This window comes from Cornus florida, unplaced genomic scaffold (assembly GCF_030987335.1).
Source record: "Cornus florida cultivar Cherokee Brave unplaced genomic scaffold, ASM3098733v1 CherokeeBrave_3.0.0_Hap2_Chr11, whole genome shotgun sequence".
NCBI lineage: Eukaryota > Viridiplantae > Streptophyta > Magnoliopsida > Cornales > Cornaceae > Cornus > Cornus florida.
In genome coordinates this window covers 107,624,455-107,641,811 of record NW_026775581.1, presented here as the reverse complement: position 1 = coordinate 107,641,811, position 17,357 = coordinate 107,624,455, and the positions used below count along the sequence as shown (strand labels likewise).

The window sequence follows — 17,357 nt, the reverse complement described above, 5'->3', positions numbered from 1 at the left end:
TTAAGTTTGGTACAAATACAACATAATAAAAGGCACATACTACAAACCAAAATATGGGAGAGGGATCTCTGTGCAACTTGCCATCTAATAGATATAGTTTTTTCATCTTCTCTTCACACCAAAATAACATGACTTTGACATCCATATGACTCGGCAAAAGCTCCACTTCCTTTTGCCTTTCCTATCAAGAGGAATAGAAAACAATCAAGAGAAAACAACGTACAAGAAAATACAATTTTTACTTCGTTCGACATTTATTTATTTATTTATTTTTTACTTACGCAGCCTACCATAAATTTCACTATCGATAATGAGTATTTACAACAAAAAGCTCTCACACAGAAAACCTGACAAATTCAACTGCCTCTCAAAACCACAACCCTAAACACAGAAAAGTAAGGGGACTTATAAAGACAAAGGGCATCCAACGGTATAAAAAACAATATCCAAAAAATAATAATTCTCCCTATCAGCGAGGTCCTGTACGTAGAGATTTAATAGTGGGCAAATCCGATATATATTGTACTAGCAAATATGTACAACCCTTTCTTACATAAAAAAATGAATAAGCTGAGAGAATGAAGGACACCAATTCAACTAGCAAAGCCATTTCATGATACATTTTATTATAATGACAAATTCCATTTCTTTAGCAGCTATCCAAAATCAGGTTAAAATATATTATGAAGGATTTATATACATTTCCCACTTCTTATGATAATCTAATAGAATCTTCTCATTGGCATGTAAAACAAAAGATAACACGATATGGTAAGCAATATATATCCTGTGCTTGTCAATATCATGATTCCAAATTGTGGTGCCAGATATGGGATGGTCAGAGGTGTCAATTTAATGGCTGATATGGAAAATAGCCAATGTTGTTGCTCCATCCTCTGGTTGCCAAGGACCATTTTGGTCCTTTTGGACAGAAGAGGGAGCTCGCATGGCATTTGCACTGCAATACAAAATTGATATCCGGCCCTACCTCTGTAACCGGTCATCATTGTTGTCTTTACCTTAATCCCATATAAATACGTTTGATCATCGATAACCGGTCTTAGGTTCTAAAATGAACTGTTTCATTTATCAAGAGTTACTTAAAAATTGTCTGCTGCAATATTTTTCTAAAGCAGAAGGTGACATAATGTGGAAGGAACTTTTAAGGTTTGCTTGATTCATTTTCTGGGAACAATTTTCATTGTTGAAAATCTGAAGAAAAAGGAAGATTTTTTTTTATTTTATTTGTCGAGATATATAAAGCAATTTGTAAAACAATAACAGGGAACAATAAGATCAACGAGAAAAGAAAAAACATAAAAAAGAAAACATAGCAAACAAGTTGTTTGGCTCACAAAAAGAGTTTGTCCTTTCCAAGTGAATGGAAAGGGTTGCGGGCGTGTTAGGAACTGTTGTCGTTTCAAAGAAGAGCTCCAAACAATATTTCACTTGGAGTTTGGGATTAGGCGATTGTATGAAGGACTGAAATAACCGCTTTCAAAGGTTCTTTTTGCCTTGAAAAAAGATTTCGGGATTGTTCTATAACTAGTGAAAAGAAAGACGGTATTGAAAGTGCAAGACTTTGAATTAAAAGTGCTATGGACTAGTTGCTGGAAAATAAGAAAAGAAAATGTTGTACTTAAATTAGACATAATTGAAATACATTACTGAAATGTAAAGATAAATGAAATGAAATAGATAAGCAAAGATGCTGTATTGTTGTGTGTGCTGAACACTATTTACATTCTAGGCCTAAGTGCTCTATTTATAGAACTTCTCATGCAACAGTTGGAAATGTGGCAATTCTAGCAGTTTCCACTTGGTTGGTCTTCGGACTGCCAAGTGTCCCATGATCTTCCTCAGCTTTCTCATAGTGTTGACACGTGTAAAATCACTTTCATTTTTACCAATTTTGTGTCTCTGATTCAAAATTATAAGTTTTATCTAATTTTAATGAGATTATTGAACAAAAAAAGTAACAAGTAACAAAATTTTAAACCTTGGTCTTTAACGTTTACTTGAATATTTTGTAATGCATTTTTTTTTTCTTTTCAAAAAATGATATGTTTTGTTTAACTATTTGAATATGTCTGATATATTTGTCAATTATAAACTTTTATTTATTAAATAATTAGTCTATTTTTTAAAATTATAAAAGAATTTACATGTTAAAATCATTCATAAACAATACAAAATTTTAAATGGTAAAAGTGAAAATTTGAGAAATTTTAGATTAATATGGAAACCTTACCAAAGAGTAGGACTTAATAGCATTATTAAAATTTCATAGGACTCATTGGGCTTTTAGAACTTCAGTAATTTTTCTTACATTTTTTTTTTTTAAACCAGTGTTTCTAATATTAATCTTTATTATATATAATTTTATTCAAAGCCCCCTCATTCCTCTAAAGTTATTCTTGTAACTAAAAAAAGCTTTTTCTTCCAAGAAATATACTGTAAAATTTTATTTAGTTTTCTTTGCAATTCTATTCCATGGCGCATATAGAATTGTATATAGTTATTTAAGGAAAACAGCGCAAAGCCGACATGACCTTACCGGGATATGTTGAAGAATTCCATTTCTCATTCTCATAGATGAGCTTGTCCTTGAACAAATCGAGCAAGTTCGAATTGATGTAACATGAAACCTATTAGTCCGAAAGCGCCACGGTGAGATCAAATTTTGCTAGTTAGAATGCTTGACCAGGCTTTCATTTATTTATTTTCCTTCCCTAACAAGTATAGATATATCATCATATACAGACCTTGCTCTACAATCACATTCTGAAATTTAGTGAAAAATCTCACTTCAAACATATATATATAACCCACAAGTGTTTGCAACTTAAGTCCAAGTTTGGAACAATTAAGCACAACATAAAAGGCAGATACTAAAAACCAACAACAATTTTGTGGAACTAGAATTATATATAGTTTCATAATTAAGGACCTCTTCCAACAACAATTTTGCTCTTTACTGATTCTTAATTACCATTCTTAGAACCCTAAGCTTGTCCATAACACTCAGCAACAGCTCCACTTCTTCCCTCCTTTTCTTCCTTTTTCCGTAGTTGGTACAACTTCAACTTCATTATTGTCTGCAGTTTAAAGAGATTTTGGGGGACAAAAGCAGTTAGTTGTCAGCTACTGAAACAGCTGAAAGAAATGATGAATCTATATATATATATATATATATATATATTGCTCTTCAATTGCAAAGAGTATAAAACGAACACTTGTTGTATGCACGCACAGTTTGAATTTTGGATCACTATAAACAAGTATCGGCCAACAAATTTTCAGTAGCAGCACAGACATTGGTAAATTGTAGTAGTGAATATGTACAACCCTTTGTTACATCAAATATGGACAGAAGAGGCCAAGAGCTCACATGTCTTTAATTATGACGTAAGCGGAAGTGATAAATTTGTTCACGAGGAACAGATTACCTTGAATCCACAAGGTGGGTGTTTTGAATCTACAAAACGAAAAGATAATTAAGAGAAATCTGATATATTATTTGATAATTGAATGAATAATCTGCTCTGCAGTACATGTATTTATAAATAAAAACCCTAACAGCATAAAGGAAATCCTAAAAACGTAAGAACAGCAACACAAGAAAACAGCTCAAAAACAAACTTGCTCTGAATATTGTATAAAAATAAGGAAAAAAAAACCTAATTACTAAAAACTACTAAATACCAAAAAAGAAAGCAAATCGAATTCATTTAGTGTTCTAATGAAAATCTCAAAATATTAAAAAAAAAGAAAACGCCATTCCCGAACTCTAAACGATTGAACTCGAAACTGCTGATATCTGCAAGTTGGGCCGTTTCTGATAAAGCTGGACTCTTTCCGGGTTCACTTCGGGATTAGCCTAGAAAATCTATCAATATGCCCGTTTGGCCTCCTGGCGGTCCAAACGGCCATAAAGGCTTCAGCAATCAATTTTACATCAAATTATCATCCAAACTCATGTAGGTTGTTTACCTGAGGAAATGCATTTATGGTTAATAGATCAAAGTGATGTGTTTAAATAGAATTCTTCAACTTTTTTTAACATGCATATGTTGTCTAGTTCATTTAGAACACCTCAGAAAGCCTTGTTTAATTCATTGAGGACTATGTAATTTTAAGACCTCAAAAAGCCTTGTTTAATTCGTTGAAAGAGCAAAACTATGTAATTTTATTAATTAGAAAATCAAGCTCTATAACTAATTTTTTATTTATTGAGATATATAAAGCCATTAGTAAAACAATAACAGGGACAAACAAGATCAACGAGAAAAGAAAAAACATAAAAAAAAAAGAAAAAAAGAAACCATAGCAAACAAGAAGTAATACTGGAGATTTTTTTACCTGTGAGATATCACCTTCTATCTTCTGGGCATTTGAAAAGAGGAAAGAGAACAGAGTGAGTTTCTTCATTCTCCCATTCTAACTTATCCCTCCACTCTCCTTCACATTCAATTTCTCGTAGACTGCCTTTCCCACTACTATTTGAGTCGAATGGAAGTTTGTTAAGCTTCGGACATCTATACACTCGAATGTTGGTCAGAGAGGGGAAGGGCAATGGATGAGTGTAGATGCTCTTTAACTCTGGTAGTTCATACAGAATCAATGATTGTAGCCTTGCGAATACACTCAATTTTCCTAAATCCCTACCAATAATATCATCTTCATCACTACAGCAATCATCCTCCGCATCTTTTATTACTTCTTCCATTGCATCACACCACCATATTGATAAAGTTTGAAGGTTTGGCACCCAAATTAGCCATGTTACTTCCTTCAAAACCTTGCAATATGCAATCAGAACTTCCCGAAGGTTATGAAGGCTTCTGCTTCCATCAATTATAATATCCCACAGATGATGATGATGATTGTTTTTGTGAGAAAATGTGCCACTCTCTCTTTCCTCCCACCTCATCCCATCCATTGACAACTCCTCTATGTCATCACATTCCCTAATTTCAATAATTTCTAGTCTCTTCATCTTCTTCTGTAAAGAAAACATTTGCAGCCAAATTGAGCCTTTGAATCCACTGATGCTTAAACCAAACGTGAAACTTGGGAACTTTTGCGAACTTAAATAATTTTTGGAGAGCAAGCTCTGTTTTCATCGTCAAACTTAAATATTGAAGGTGATTCAAGCATTCCAATTCATCCAATAACAATTCATTACCACCAAACAAGACGCTGCTGCCTTCATCATTTCCCTCTGATGAAACACCACTGCCACTGCCACTGCCACTGCCACTGCCACTGCCACTGCCACTGCCACGCATCTCCAACCTTTGGAGATTCAAAAGACTTGACATGACTTGCGGCGGGATTACATCAAGTTCATCCATGCCATTCAGATATAAATACTTCAACTTTACCAACGACTTAAAATCAATTGGCAATTCCCTTATGCCCGTCCGCGAGAGATCAAGATATTGTAATGAAACCAACCCCAACAAGCTCGTTGGTAACTTTCTTAGACCAGGATTACCTGATAGCTCTAAAACCTTGAGAGTAGGCATAAATTGGAAAAAACTATTGGAAATGGTCCTCAAAGCATTATTACGACAAAGAATTAAAGTCGAGATTGGGGCATCTAGGACTTTCGCTTAATTCTTTAATTGAAATACCAACAAAAATACTCGTTCAGTCTTCTCCCATTTAGGACTCTCTCCTTGCACCAAATATTTCTCTTTTTCACTCCCACTCTCCCAAACTATCCCCTTCTCCCGAACTATCCACACTGCCACGTCCCGAATCAAGTCATGCATGTGCACACTCACACGATAGGAATCTGAGCTCTCCACCTACAAACATGCAAGTTTCAATCTGCCAATAATATCATATGCCAACTTACAAGCATCATCAATGTTATCACATTCAACATCAAGAAACCCCTCACCTATCCCTAATTTTATGAGATCAAAAACATGAATATCATAATCTTCTGGGAACAAAGCACAATATAAGAAACAAGTCTTAATTGTTTCATCAGACAAGTTATCATAACTGAACTTCAAAAGAGGAAACACCCGGTCTCCCATGTCTGAAAATTTGAATATTGATTTCTTCAACACACTTGCTGCACAATCCCATTCTTGGGGGGTTCTCTTGCTAGTCATGGCTCATCCAATCGTAGTAAGCGCAAGTGGCAAACCCGCACATTCTTTGCAAACTTCTTTTGCCAGCCTTGCTATTTCGGAGTCAGAATTGATCATCTCTTCTCCCACCTTATCTTTAAACAAATCCCAAGCTTCCTCCCATGCCAAGCATTCCGCCTTTATCTTTTTCCTAGCTTGCATAAGACCGCACACATCCTCAGATTGGGTGGTGAATATTATCTTGGCCTTGTTTTGACTGTCTGGAATCGGAACTCCCACTTCAAGAAGATCAATTCGTTTCCATATGTCATCCAACAGTAGCACAAATCTCTTCCTCTTCAAGACTTTGAAGATATCTGCCTTCTTTTCCTCTTGGCTTTTACCCCTCCACATGTCATCTGAAAATCGTAGTTTCTTGCCAATTTTATCTTGAATGCTTTTGACACTACTTAGATCTTTGGACACCGTAACCCATATAACTTCATCAAATTCGCTGTGTGATTGACTTGCAAGCACATTGTTGATTTTCTTCAAGAGGGTTGTCTTTCCGACACCCCCCATGCCGTATTTTCCAATGATTCCAGTTCCATCATCTCTAAGGAGACTCAAGAGCTTGTGAAAATTTGCATCCAAGCCCACAGTCCTATCAAGAGGAGTTTCTTCAGTGTGTTCAGCAGCCATTGGTACAGCTACAGTACTGAAATTACCTTCACTCTTCATATTAGAGACAGTCTATAACTTCTCGGATACTCTCTTTCCGAGCTTATGGATAGACCAGCAATTTCTGGGCCATATTTTGAGACACTTATTCTGGATTTGTTCATCACCCTGTTGGAGAAGCTCTTCCACTTCCCTCTCCAGTTCTTCTACTGTTTGAAGCCAGCCAATGACTTGTTCGATGCGTTATTGGATCGGTAGCCTCTCGGCAGCTTCAACTTGTCTATTCAAATCATCTCTTTGGCTTTTCAATGTTCCCATTTCAGTTGTCAAAGAGTTGAGATTATCATGGAGATGGCGAACATAGTATGTGGTGTCTCTGATGCAACTACAAAATCGGCATGTAACATCCAAGATTGGGCTCACAAAGTCCATTGATCTGAACAGAACAACCCGAACACAAATATTACAAGAGTAGTACTTCAGGAAATGGGCTGGAGAAAGACTGGGAAGAAAAGAAAAGATATATAGAGAAGCAAATTCATATAATTTGGTTATGGAATAAGGGCCGCTTAATTGTTAGTATTAATTTTATTCGTCTTAAGGCTAAGAATATAATATGGTAGGTTTTAAGGTCCATGCACGCAAGTCTCTAGTGATAAGGTTGTTGACTGACTTTGGAATTAATTATGTCTGTAGTAAATATTTATTTTGGAGTTGTTTAGTCTGAAAATCATTTATCCCTTTTTTTTTTTTTTTTTTTTTTCTATGCAAGAGATTTAATTTTTTTTTTTTTTTTTTTTTTTTTTTTTTTTTTTTTTTTTTTTCTATGCAAGAGATTTAACCTTATGAAATCATATAGAGTTGAGTGATTTTTTCTTCCCATCTGCAAACTTGGGCGAGATTTTAGTGTAAAACACTTAATTTTATTTTTATTTTATATTTATTATTTAACCCTTTTGAGGGCAATACTGTTGCTCATATTTGATTGTGTTATATTGTGATTCCAAAGTCCATGCAAGCTTAACAGCTTTATTTACAAGAGAATAATATAGTTAATTTACCTAAAGGGAGACAGTTTTTACTTCTCTACTTTATATATGTATATATATATTTTGAATTGATTTGAAAACTCAATAACTTTTTAGCAGTTGGCAAAAGCACCAAACAAACTTTGTCAGCTTCTTGCAAGTGGAGGAATATTATATAATAGAAAGACACCTAATTGGGAGGAGTATTGTATGGAGAATTATTTTCAGAAAACTTTAAAAATGTCCATTCCACAAACAACTTCTTGCAAGTGGAGGAATATTATATAATAGAAGGACACCTAATTCGGAGAAGTATTGTATACTATTTTCAGATGACTTTAAAAATGTCCATTCCACAAACAAATTTTAATAATGAGTCCACTTGATAAAAAGAAATGTTAAAAATAATTATTGGTTCTTTATGCAATTTTAATATTGTCCAATTATGGCTATTTAGGTATTGAAATTATAGTTTAGTAGCTTATTTTTTTAAAATCATTTTCCAATGATAAAATGAAAGAAATAAGAAAGGGACTGGTAAATATTAGTGAGGCCAAGTCCATGAGAAGGTACAAATACAACATAAAAGCTACATTAAATATAATTAACAAGCTGCTCATTATCGATTCTTACCATTCTTTGAACCCTTGACATCAATCAGACTCAGCAACAGCTCCACTTCATCTTGAATAAGCTGAGAGCACTAAAACACACACACACACACACACACACACATTAAATTAGATGACCAATTCAAATATGAATGCACAACCCTTTGTTACATCAAACATGAGTAAGCTGAGAGCACTAAAACACACACACACACTAGATCAGATTATCAATTCAACAATCAAAGCCATCCCATGATACTCTTGTTCTCTTCCTAAAAATCAAGCCCTAGCTTTAGGAAAGCCAAGACGCCAAATTGCGATATCTATGTTTCAAAAACACACACGCACACTAGAGAGATGAACGAATATATCTGTGAGAATAGATGATCGGCATCATTCTACCTTCAATTCTCAAACACAACCCTATGAGTTAACAGAGATCCTATCAAACTTCACGAACATTACACTTCATTCGTTTTCAAGAAAATGTATAAACAGAAAAGAAACAAGAAGGAAAAAAACAACCCTAAAAATCCAAATTTCCTCTTGAACTCTACTAATCCTAAGCAAATCGAAGTGTTCTTCATTTATATGAACAAAATATAAGCTATAGTGCATGAAGGCAATAAAAAATAAGATCGCAATTTTGCTTTTCGTTTTCTTCAATTTTCTCTGCAACCAAACTAGTTCCGTCAGTCAGTCAGTAGTAGTCACTGGCGGCGACTCACTGCTATTTGATTTGTATTTGGGCCTTTATTGGCCTAATTGCTCTTTTTCTAATTTGGGTCCAATCCCTTTTGAAAGGTCTTGTTTTGATTTGTTCTCAACCCTTTCTTGGGTCATTTCAGGTTCAATTATTGGGCCATGTAGTACTCTGTACAAGCGTAGTTCAAACTCTTTTTAAATTAATACATTTTCTATTATTGTAAATAATATAATAAAATAACACAAAAGATAATAATAAAATCATATGGCATGAACAAGAGTACTGTTATATATTTAAATATTATTTGATAAAAAATAATAATCAATATTATATAAATGGTCTGTAACTATTGAAAAAATTCAAAATGTGCATGCTATTTAAATTCTCAATGGAAGTGGTTCGTAATTGTTGAAAAAACTCAAACGGGAAATTCAAAAGGTGCAAGCAATTTAAATTCTTCTATTAAATACTTAAAATGTTATTTGATAAAAAATTATTTAAAAAATTAATCAATATAATAGAATGGTTTGAAAATGTTGGAAAAATTAAAAAGAGAAATATAAAAGCAACAAGCTATTTAAATTCTCAATATTTTGTATAAAAAAACAATACAGGCATATAATGAAAAAGACTTTTAATTTAATGAAACAAAAAAATTAACTATTTTTAAAACAACTTTTCTAGTAAAAAGAAGTGACCGGTTTGTAACTATGTTTCCCACCCAAATTTGAAATTATTTTACAAAATCAACATGTTCATGGGGATCCAACGGATCCAAGCTCTTACACGTGTTAAATCTCGAATGAGCTTGAGCTGGGATCCGTTGCAGAGGATCCCAGCCTTAGGTTATAATAACCAACTCCAAATATTTGAAATTCAAGAAAAAAGCTCTGTTTGGAGCGAGAGAACTTTCTTGCTCGAAGCTTCCAAGGTGAAGGTGAAGGTGAGATCACTTCGGCAAATACAGTTCATGATTATATGATTTACGTTTCAAAATCACATTGGATAGTCAAATGTGAACTGTGAAGCAATTGAAGGAATTTTACTTGAAATGTGAACTCTCTTGCTCAAATTATATGTTCGTGTAAAGATATTTGAATCAAATGTTTTTTACAAATCATATTGAGTTATTGTTTGAATTTGCCACATTTTCTTATACCTATAGATATAAGGGAGAGTGCGTCATATGGAATACCTAAAATGCGTGACACTACTTTGTCTATAGTTAAGTATATGTGGTGGATCTCTTTTTTTCCCCTCTTTTTGCTGCTAAGGTAGTATTAATTGGTAATTATAGCCTTATGCACTTAAATATACCATGCAACTCTTTGCACAACCTTCCCCTTAAAGGTGACATTTATTGCATGATACAGATTGATGAGGATAAGGATATGAATACCTTAGACGAGGATTTTCCTTTCTTTATGTCACTGAAGAGCCACTGAAGATGAGCTACGCTTTCTTTTGTTCTCCCCATAACAAGGAGGCCGCTACTCTCTCTGTCAAGACGATGAACCTAACAAAGTAGTCATATGAGAAATAGCAACCAGAAATGCTTTAAAGGGAGCTAACATTTGACATATACAGTAATATGCATGATCACACCAGCTTTACAAACATAAGCCAGTAGCAAGCATTCCCTAATGGAACAAACAGACACCCAATGCAAATACTTCTTTTTGGAACAGAATACAATCATAAAATGAAATAAGTTACTGTAGAACTAGAGGAAAATATCACAAGAATAGTGATACTTTTTCAGAACTATTGAAATACCTACCACTAATAAAATCAAAGAAAAGAATGGCTGGACCAATGTCGCTGTTACCATCAAAAGCTTCCACACAAGCAGACTGAGCACTAGATCGCATGATCCCAAATATACTCCTCCATTACTAGATCTCTCTCTTTCTCTCTCTCTCTCTCTCTTTCACACACACACACACACACAGAGGACAGAGAGAGAGCGAGAGAGAGAGAGAGAGAGAGAGAGAGAGAGAGAGAGAGAGCTATTTAACCTCTCCTTTATTATGTAATCATGTATTTGTATCATAATAGTATTCTCACTAGAGGCCCGGAAAACATAGAGACGTTCATTTTTCCTTTTGGCCAAAAAATTCTTGTAACCTCTGACCCAGAGTCACCCAGACATTCTACTTGAATTACGCAGCTGCTAGTAAACGAATCTGCTCTTCTACCAAGGCCTTTGATCTTTGATGACAAGTAACATTCCTTTAACCTGTTCTTTAAAAACCACCTGTTTGATTGCTTGGTAGTTTCTAATCTGCTACTAGCTTAGATTCTCTCAAAAACAAAGAGTATGCTAGTCAATGAAAGACCCTAAACCAATTCTCAAAACATATAAATTCTCTCAATAATATGTAGAGAGTTAAAAGGTTTATGAGATACCGTAGAGTGATTATAGCCACCTATTTCTAGCCAATACAACAATCCTATTATGGAATAAGAAAATAGGTCCTATTAAAATTCTGCTTTGAAAGATTTTCAAACAATAAACTTCCCGTAATATTTCACTTGATCGAAGGTTTTGCCCCAGATAGTTCAATTTTTTTGATAAGTAAAAAAAAAAATGAAGCTTCTTTGGGGGTGGTTTCAATTGATTGAAACATCAATCGGAACACACCGTCTTCCCAAAATTTTCTTGTTTGCAAATTTTGATTGACCAATGCTTCAAGCAAAGCTTGCTATTTTTCCAAATACTAAGTCATAATCTTGAATGAGCCTTTGAAAATTCCTTTGATAAAAAATCTAAAATTTGAAAAATATGCTAAAAACATTCTTTTGAGCATTTTCAAAGATAAAGCCTAGGTCAGGAATAGTCACTAAAGTCTCACCTTGCCTTAACCTAGATATATAATCGAGCTTGAGAGATATTCTGCATTGCTTTGTTGTTCTTCATCTCCATCATCTTTTTTTTTGGTTGTGGCCAAATGGCTCACATTTAACATTATGTTTCCTGAATTACTGTCAGATGGGTCCTTCGAGCTATTTTTGCCAACCATTTCTTTCATCCATTTGGAACCTTTGGAGATAAAGGAACTTCAGAAATGTTTTCATATGGAAGCTTCGAAGGCATTTCCAGAATTGGCTTTAAGGACTGAAAGCTAGATTTTCAGTAAGGATTCTCCTTGTACTTTGAGGCATTTGTACAATGATTTGCTTAATTTCAATCGTACTTACCTTCTTGGTTTCTATAGGTTAAGATGGCGTCTTATACACCATCCCTACCCTTCTTCTAAGTTTTTTCAATGAATTTCCATTTATCAGAAAAAAGAAAAGATATAAAAAAATGATGACAATGACAACAGTGGCCAGCGATGATGCAAAAATAAACCAACATAAGGAAAGAAATAGGAAATCCTTTGACGAGGCGGAGTTTCCTCGGGGGATGGTTAGATTTTCTGTATTTAGTTCTCTGTTCTTTTGGGTTCAAGGCACTAATTGTAAATCTATGGATATTCTTTTGGCTTTTGTGGATAGCTTGAGGCTATAGTTTTGTGCAGTTGCTCTGGGCCGCGTCCCCCTTTTCGATTGTTGTAGACTTGTAGTTCATTTGTCTAACTATCTTACCATATAATCAGGCCCGGTCAGATCTTCTTTCAAATTTTTTATATGCTAAGCCCCCAAATCATAAATAACTGAGCTTGTAAAACGTATTAAATTATAAATACATACCTAAATAATAAGACAGTAGCACCCAACTTCACTCGATTAATTTTTTGTTATTGTCTATCAACAGGATGAAACTAGAAAAAATTCAGCAGAGTTATTTTTTTAATACTATTGGTCTTTCAACTCATTATCCAAAACAAGAAGCTTACCAACTTAGGACCCTCATCATAATCATAAGACAATGCTGCAGCTGCCAAGGCATCCATGCTGTTATGAACAGGCAGGTGCCCCTAATAACATAATTGTATCCATAAAACAATCAAAAGTTAAAAAAATAATAACAATAAAAAACTTTCAAGGCAGTAGTCAGAGAGAGAGAGGAGAATGGACCGTAGAGAAGTTAACCATCACTGGCAATTTGGGGGGCTTATTTAGTACGATTATAGCAGAATCCTGAAAATTTAATAACCAATAATCAGAGGAGAACAGAAGGCACAACTACAAAATGGAACAAAAACACAATCATATTGGCATGCAGAAGTAAGTAGCTATATTGTCATACCAAACCAACCAACTGATAATGTATGGCTACTGTGAAAATGTTGAACTGACAAGTCAGGGACCTAGAAATTCATATGAACACTGAAATTGCATGAAATAAGATGAATAAGCACTTGAACTAAAGACATACCTTGTACTTGACAAGCCTTTGCAAATACTCTATCTCATCAGCATTTGGGTATAGTGTTCCACTTGGTATGGTGTCAAATCTCTTGGAAATCCTAGCCTCAGCAACTGATACGGGTACATGAAGCCTCATCCCCACCTCCATTACCTCATTATGCTTAATCTGTATGTTAGCTGTAGAATTGAAGAATAATTAAACCAACAAAGTAATGTGTACAGTTGACATGACGAAAAACAATATGCATGAACACAAGCACACAAAGAGAGTGAGAGATAACTTCAGGTTTGCTTTTTTTAAATGTATGCAATAAGTTAAAACTTATAGCTGTGAAATTTTGATCAACAACTAGCTCAATAAACAAGTACCATTACCTTTCTCATGGGTTTTCTTTGTCCTCCTTTCTCCATCAACGACTCGTTCGAATTTAGACATTCCATCTGGACCTGTAAAAAAATGTTAAAACAAAGATTGTTATTTTCCAAACACAAGAATCATCTAATAACGTAATAAACATAATTTAGCTATGAAATCTCATACAGAGAACATCTATAATGAGTCCACTACAGAAATGTAATGATGCCAGTTGATTTTATAAGAACATTCTGTTGCACCTTTTCTGAAGCTCTTTAACAGACAAGGAGATGAAAATGACAATAAATTCACACCAAACTATTGCATCTACTTGGTATGATTGGAATAAAACTTTATTCCAGAAAAAGAAAACATTTCAGGTTAAATTTGATGCAGAAGCACCAATATGAATAAAGAATTTAAAACCTACAATTTAAAGGGAGAAAAGATAATGTTCTTACACTCACAAGGCCCTGGTTGAAATGGGACTGGATCACATTTCCATGGATTTCATCAAAGTAATACTTGATCCAACTAATGGCAGTAAGATGAGTGGGATTCCTAGGAAGACTGTCTGAGTTCTTTCCAGGTAAGGGGTGCGCAGGGAGTGGAGGCAAGGATAGGAGCTGCCGAGGCTTTGGTCCCTGTTTTGTGCAGCCCAATTGAGTTTTGTGGTTGGAAACTTGGATGATTGGTTCAGCAGACGCAGGAGGTGGAGGAGAAAGTCTTGAGTAGTGCCTGACCATAAGCAATGTGTTTCGACGCAGGACATTCTTCCACATTGTTGCACATACTAAATTTAACATAGAAAAGTACATTCACACTGAGATGAATTACACATAAGTGAAATATCACAAAGCAGTGCTATGTGCAATCAATTCATAGGCCATCAGACTCAAAATGAATGATTTTACATGAAGGAGTATAAGGAAATGAGTTATTAGAATCAAATCCATTCACTTAGGTGAATAAAGCATTCAACTTGTTTCGGAAAAATTCAACCGTACAATTATGCCGGAACAAAACAAAAATTGAAAAGAAGACGATCAGTTTTATTCGTCCATGCTAGTCACCTAGTGCTGGTGTTACAGTGCTTCAAGATTTAGTTGTCCATCTGTGATGAAGAGAATTTGACAAAATATGCAGGCGGTAATTAACATTATCGAAATGAAAAGCGCAGCCACATACAAGGATTCCACTACTCTTAAAAACATGGTCCATTGTGAATTTGTGATATGCTTCTATTAGAATTGGCACACAGTCAAGGTAGATCAATAACTTTATACATGGAGAAGCATGAAAAGTTTGTGAAAAATGTCATTTAGAATGAACCCACTAAAAATGGGATGATTTTGCCATGTCGTATTGAAATCAATCATTTCTTTCCTTGAAATGATAACTTCCAAAGTTCGAAAGTGCATCGTAAAATTAAAATCCCATGTCCACATGATTCTTGTGTGGGGTTTCTTTCACAACTCATTATCAAATCTGGCTTGTATGGTCAACCCTTAGGTCTAGAGTTCGAGGATTGGTGGTAAGAGAAGGGAACTCATCATCATCAAATCAACTAAACTACATTTTGGAATCAATAGCCAAAATCAGAGTCCAATTAGATGGTGATTGCTACTCCTAATACACAATTCATTCTCTAACAAGACTTAACAAAAAAATTCATTCTCTAACAAGAGGATGCACACTGATGTTAAAACATATAATGGAAGTTCCATGTGCTATGATCTCTGTAGACATTTTTTTTATTGAAATATATATATTTGTACACACACATATATATACACACGATTCCTTGAATTTAATAAATTTAAGCACATCAACAGAACCAAATATGTTTAGATACTCTTGAATCAGTTAACCATAAGAAAATAAATAAACACGCGTGATCTTCATTCTTCTTATGCTGTAATTAGTTCATAGTATGGGTTAATTAAAACTCCACAAACCCCTCCAAAAGGAAAAAAAAAAAATACATACGAACAAATGAAGATTAAAAAGGAAGGCATACGAAATTCAACTGAACCTTTTGTTAACAGGCAAAGGAATTGCGAAGATAATATACATACATATATATATATATAACGAACTCAACGGCGGCGAAAGTAGCGAGAACAACGGAACAGTGACGTCGAGCTAGGGCTTCCGATGCCAGCCCAGTTACTCAGCTAATGTCTTTGTTTCTAGGTAGAGTGTAATAATAATAATAATAATAATAATAATAAAATGATCAAAATGGACTCTCAAGTGTCAACGCATACAGTATTAGTTTGCACATATTTGTAATAATAGAAATTCAATATGAATATTTTTGTACATTTTTATCAAATTTTAGTGAAATTATTAAATGTTTATTTTTGAGAAGTAAAAAAATTATAAAATTTTAAACCTCCGATTTTTTTACTTAAACATTTTTGGAATTAGATCAAAGTTTGCAATTCCAATTACTTTTTGTTTTCCATAAAATCATATGGAATTAAAATTATTATTATTATTATTTAACTATTTGAATATGTTTGATATTTTCTTAACACTTGCAATTTTTTTTTTTTTTTTTTGTCAATTATTAACCTAATATGTTAAAGAAGTAGTCTTTTTTTAATTTTGTAAATTAAAAAGTATATATATATATTATTTTTTGAAAAAAAATCATTTTTAAGAGAATATAAATTTTAAACAGGGGACCCAACAATTTACGAGTTTCAAGAGGTTGAAAAGATCAATCAGGTACTCACAAGTATTTGCAACAATTCTGGTAAAGTGTCTGCAATTCAAGTTTGGTTCAAATGCAACACAATGATAGAAAGCACATACTCCAAACCAACAACAATTTTGTTGAACTAGATTTATAGGACACGGTTGCAAAGGAAACCCTTCCATCCTCGTATCATTTTTTTTCATCTTCTCTTCACACCAAAATAGCTCATTCTTAGAACCCTTGACATGCGTTTGACATCAATATGACTCAGCAGCAGCTCCACTTCATCTTGAATAAGCTGAGAGCACAAAAACACATACACACACACTAGATTAGACTACCAATTCAACTATGAATGAACAACCCTTTCTTACATCAAATATGAATAAGCTGAGAGCACTAAAACACACACACACACTAACTAGATCAGATTACCAATTCAACTATCAAGGCCATCTCATAGTACAATTTATTGGCATCACAAATTCCATTTCTTTAGCAGCTATCCAAAATCAAGTTTAAAATATATTATGAAATATTTTATCTAATTTTCCATTTCTGATGATAATCTAATAGAACCCCATTGACATGTAAACCAAAAGATAACACAATATTGTAATTAACATATATCCATGCCAGCTTACCCTTAATCCAAAAAAAAAAAACATATATCCATGCCTGTGCTTGTCAATATCATGATCCCAAATTGTGGTGCCAGATATGGGATGCTCAGAGGTGTCAATTTGATGGGTGAAATAGGTTTACGTGAGGAAATGCATAGTTATTAATTTTAATTTTGAAAACAAATAGAAGTGATGTTTAATTTAAATAGAATTGCGTAACTTTTGGTTGACAGCTGTTGT

At 34.0% G+C, this 17,357-nt stretch overlaps 1 protein-coding gene and 1 pseudogene across 1 annotated transcript; both read right to left on the bottom strand.

Annotated features, from left to right (window-relative positions):
- Window positions 1–2,790: 2,790 nt before the first annotated feature.
- LOC132281809 (putative disease resistance protein At4g10780) lies at window positions 2,791–8,502 on the bottom strand (annotated as a pseudogene).
- Window positions 8,503–8,509: 7 nt separating this feature from the next.
- LOC132282360 (RNA pseudouridine synthase 3, mitochondrial-like) lies at window positions 8,510–16,009 on the bottom strand. Its single transcript, XM_059784012.1, has 7 exons — window positions 14,249–16,009; window positions 13,808–13,879; window positions 13,440–13,609; window positions 13,139–13,201; window positions 12,958–13,038; window positions 10,515–10,631; window positions 8,510–8,605 (listed from the first exon to the last, which is right to left on the bottom strand). Exons 2-7 carry the CDS (start codon window positions 13,866–13,868, stop codon window positions 8,582–8,584), a joined length of 516 nt encoding a protein of 171 aa, XP_059639995.1. The 5' UTR covers window positions 13,869–13,879; window positions 14,249–16,009; the 3' UTR covers window positions 8,510–8,581.
- Between the last annotated feature and the right edge of the window lie 1,348 nt (window positions 16,010–17,357).

Bases quoted from the DNA above. Each gene is read 5' to 3' on its own strand.
- LOC132282360 (XM_059784012.1), bottom strand. From the start codon at position 13,868: ATGTCTAAATTCGAACGAGTCGTTGATGGAGAAAGGAGGACAAAGAAA. The intron at 13,610-13,807 runs GTAATGGTACTT...TCAATTCTACAG, and splicing joins AAAGAAAACCCATGAGAAAG to CTAACATACAGATTAAGCAT. The intron at 13,202-13,439 runs GTATGTCTTTAG...TTAAATTTTCAG, and splicing joins AAAGGCTTGTCAAGTACAAG to GATTCTGCTATAATCGTACT.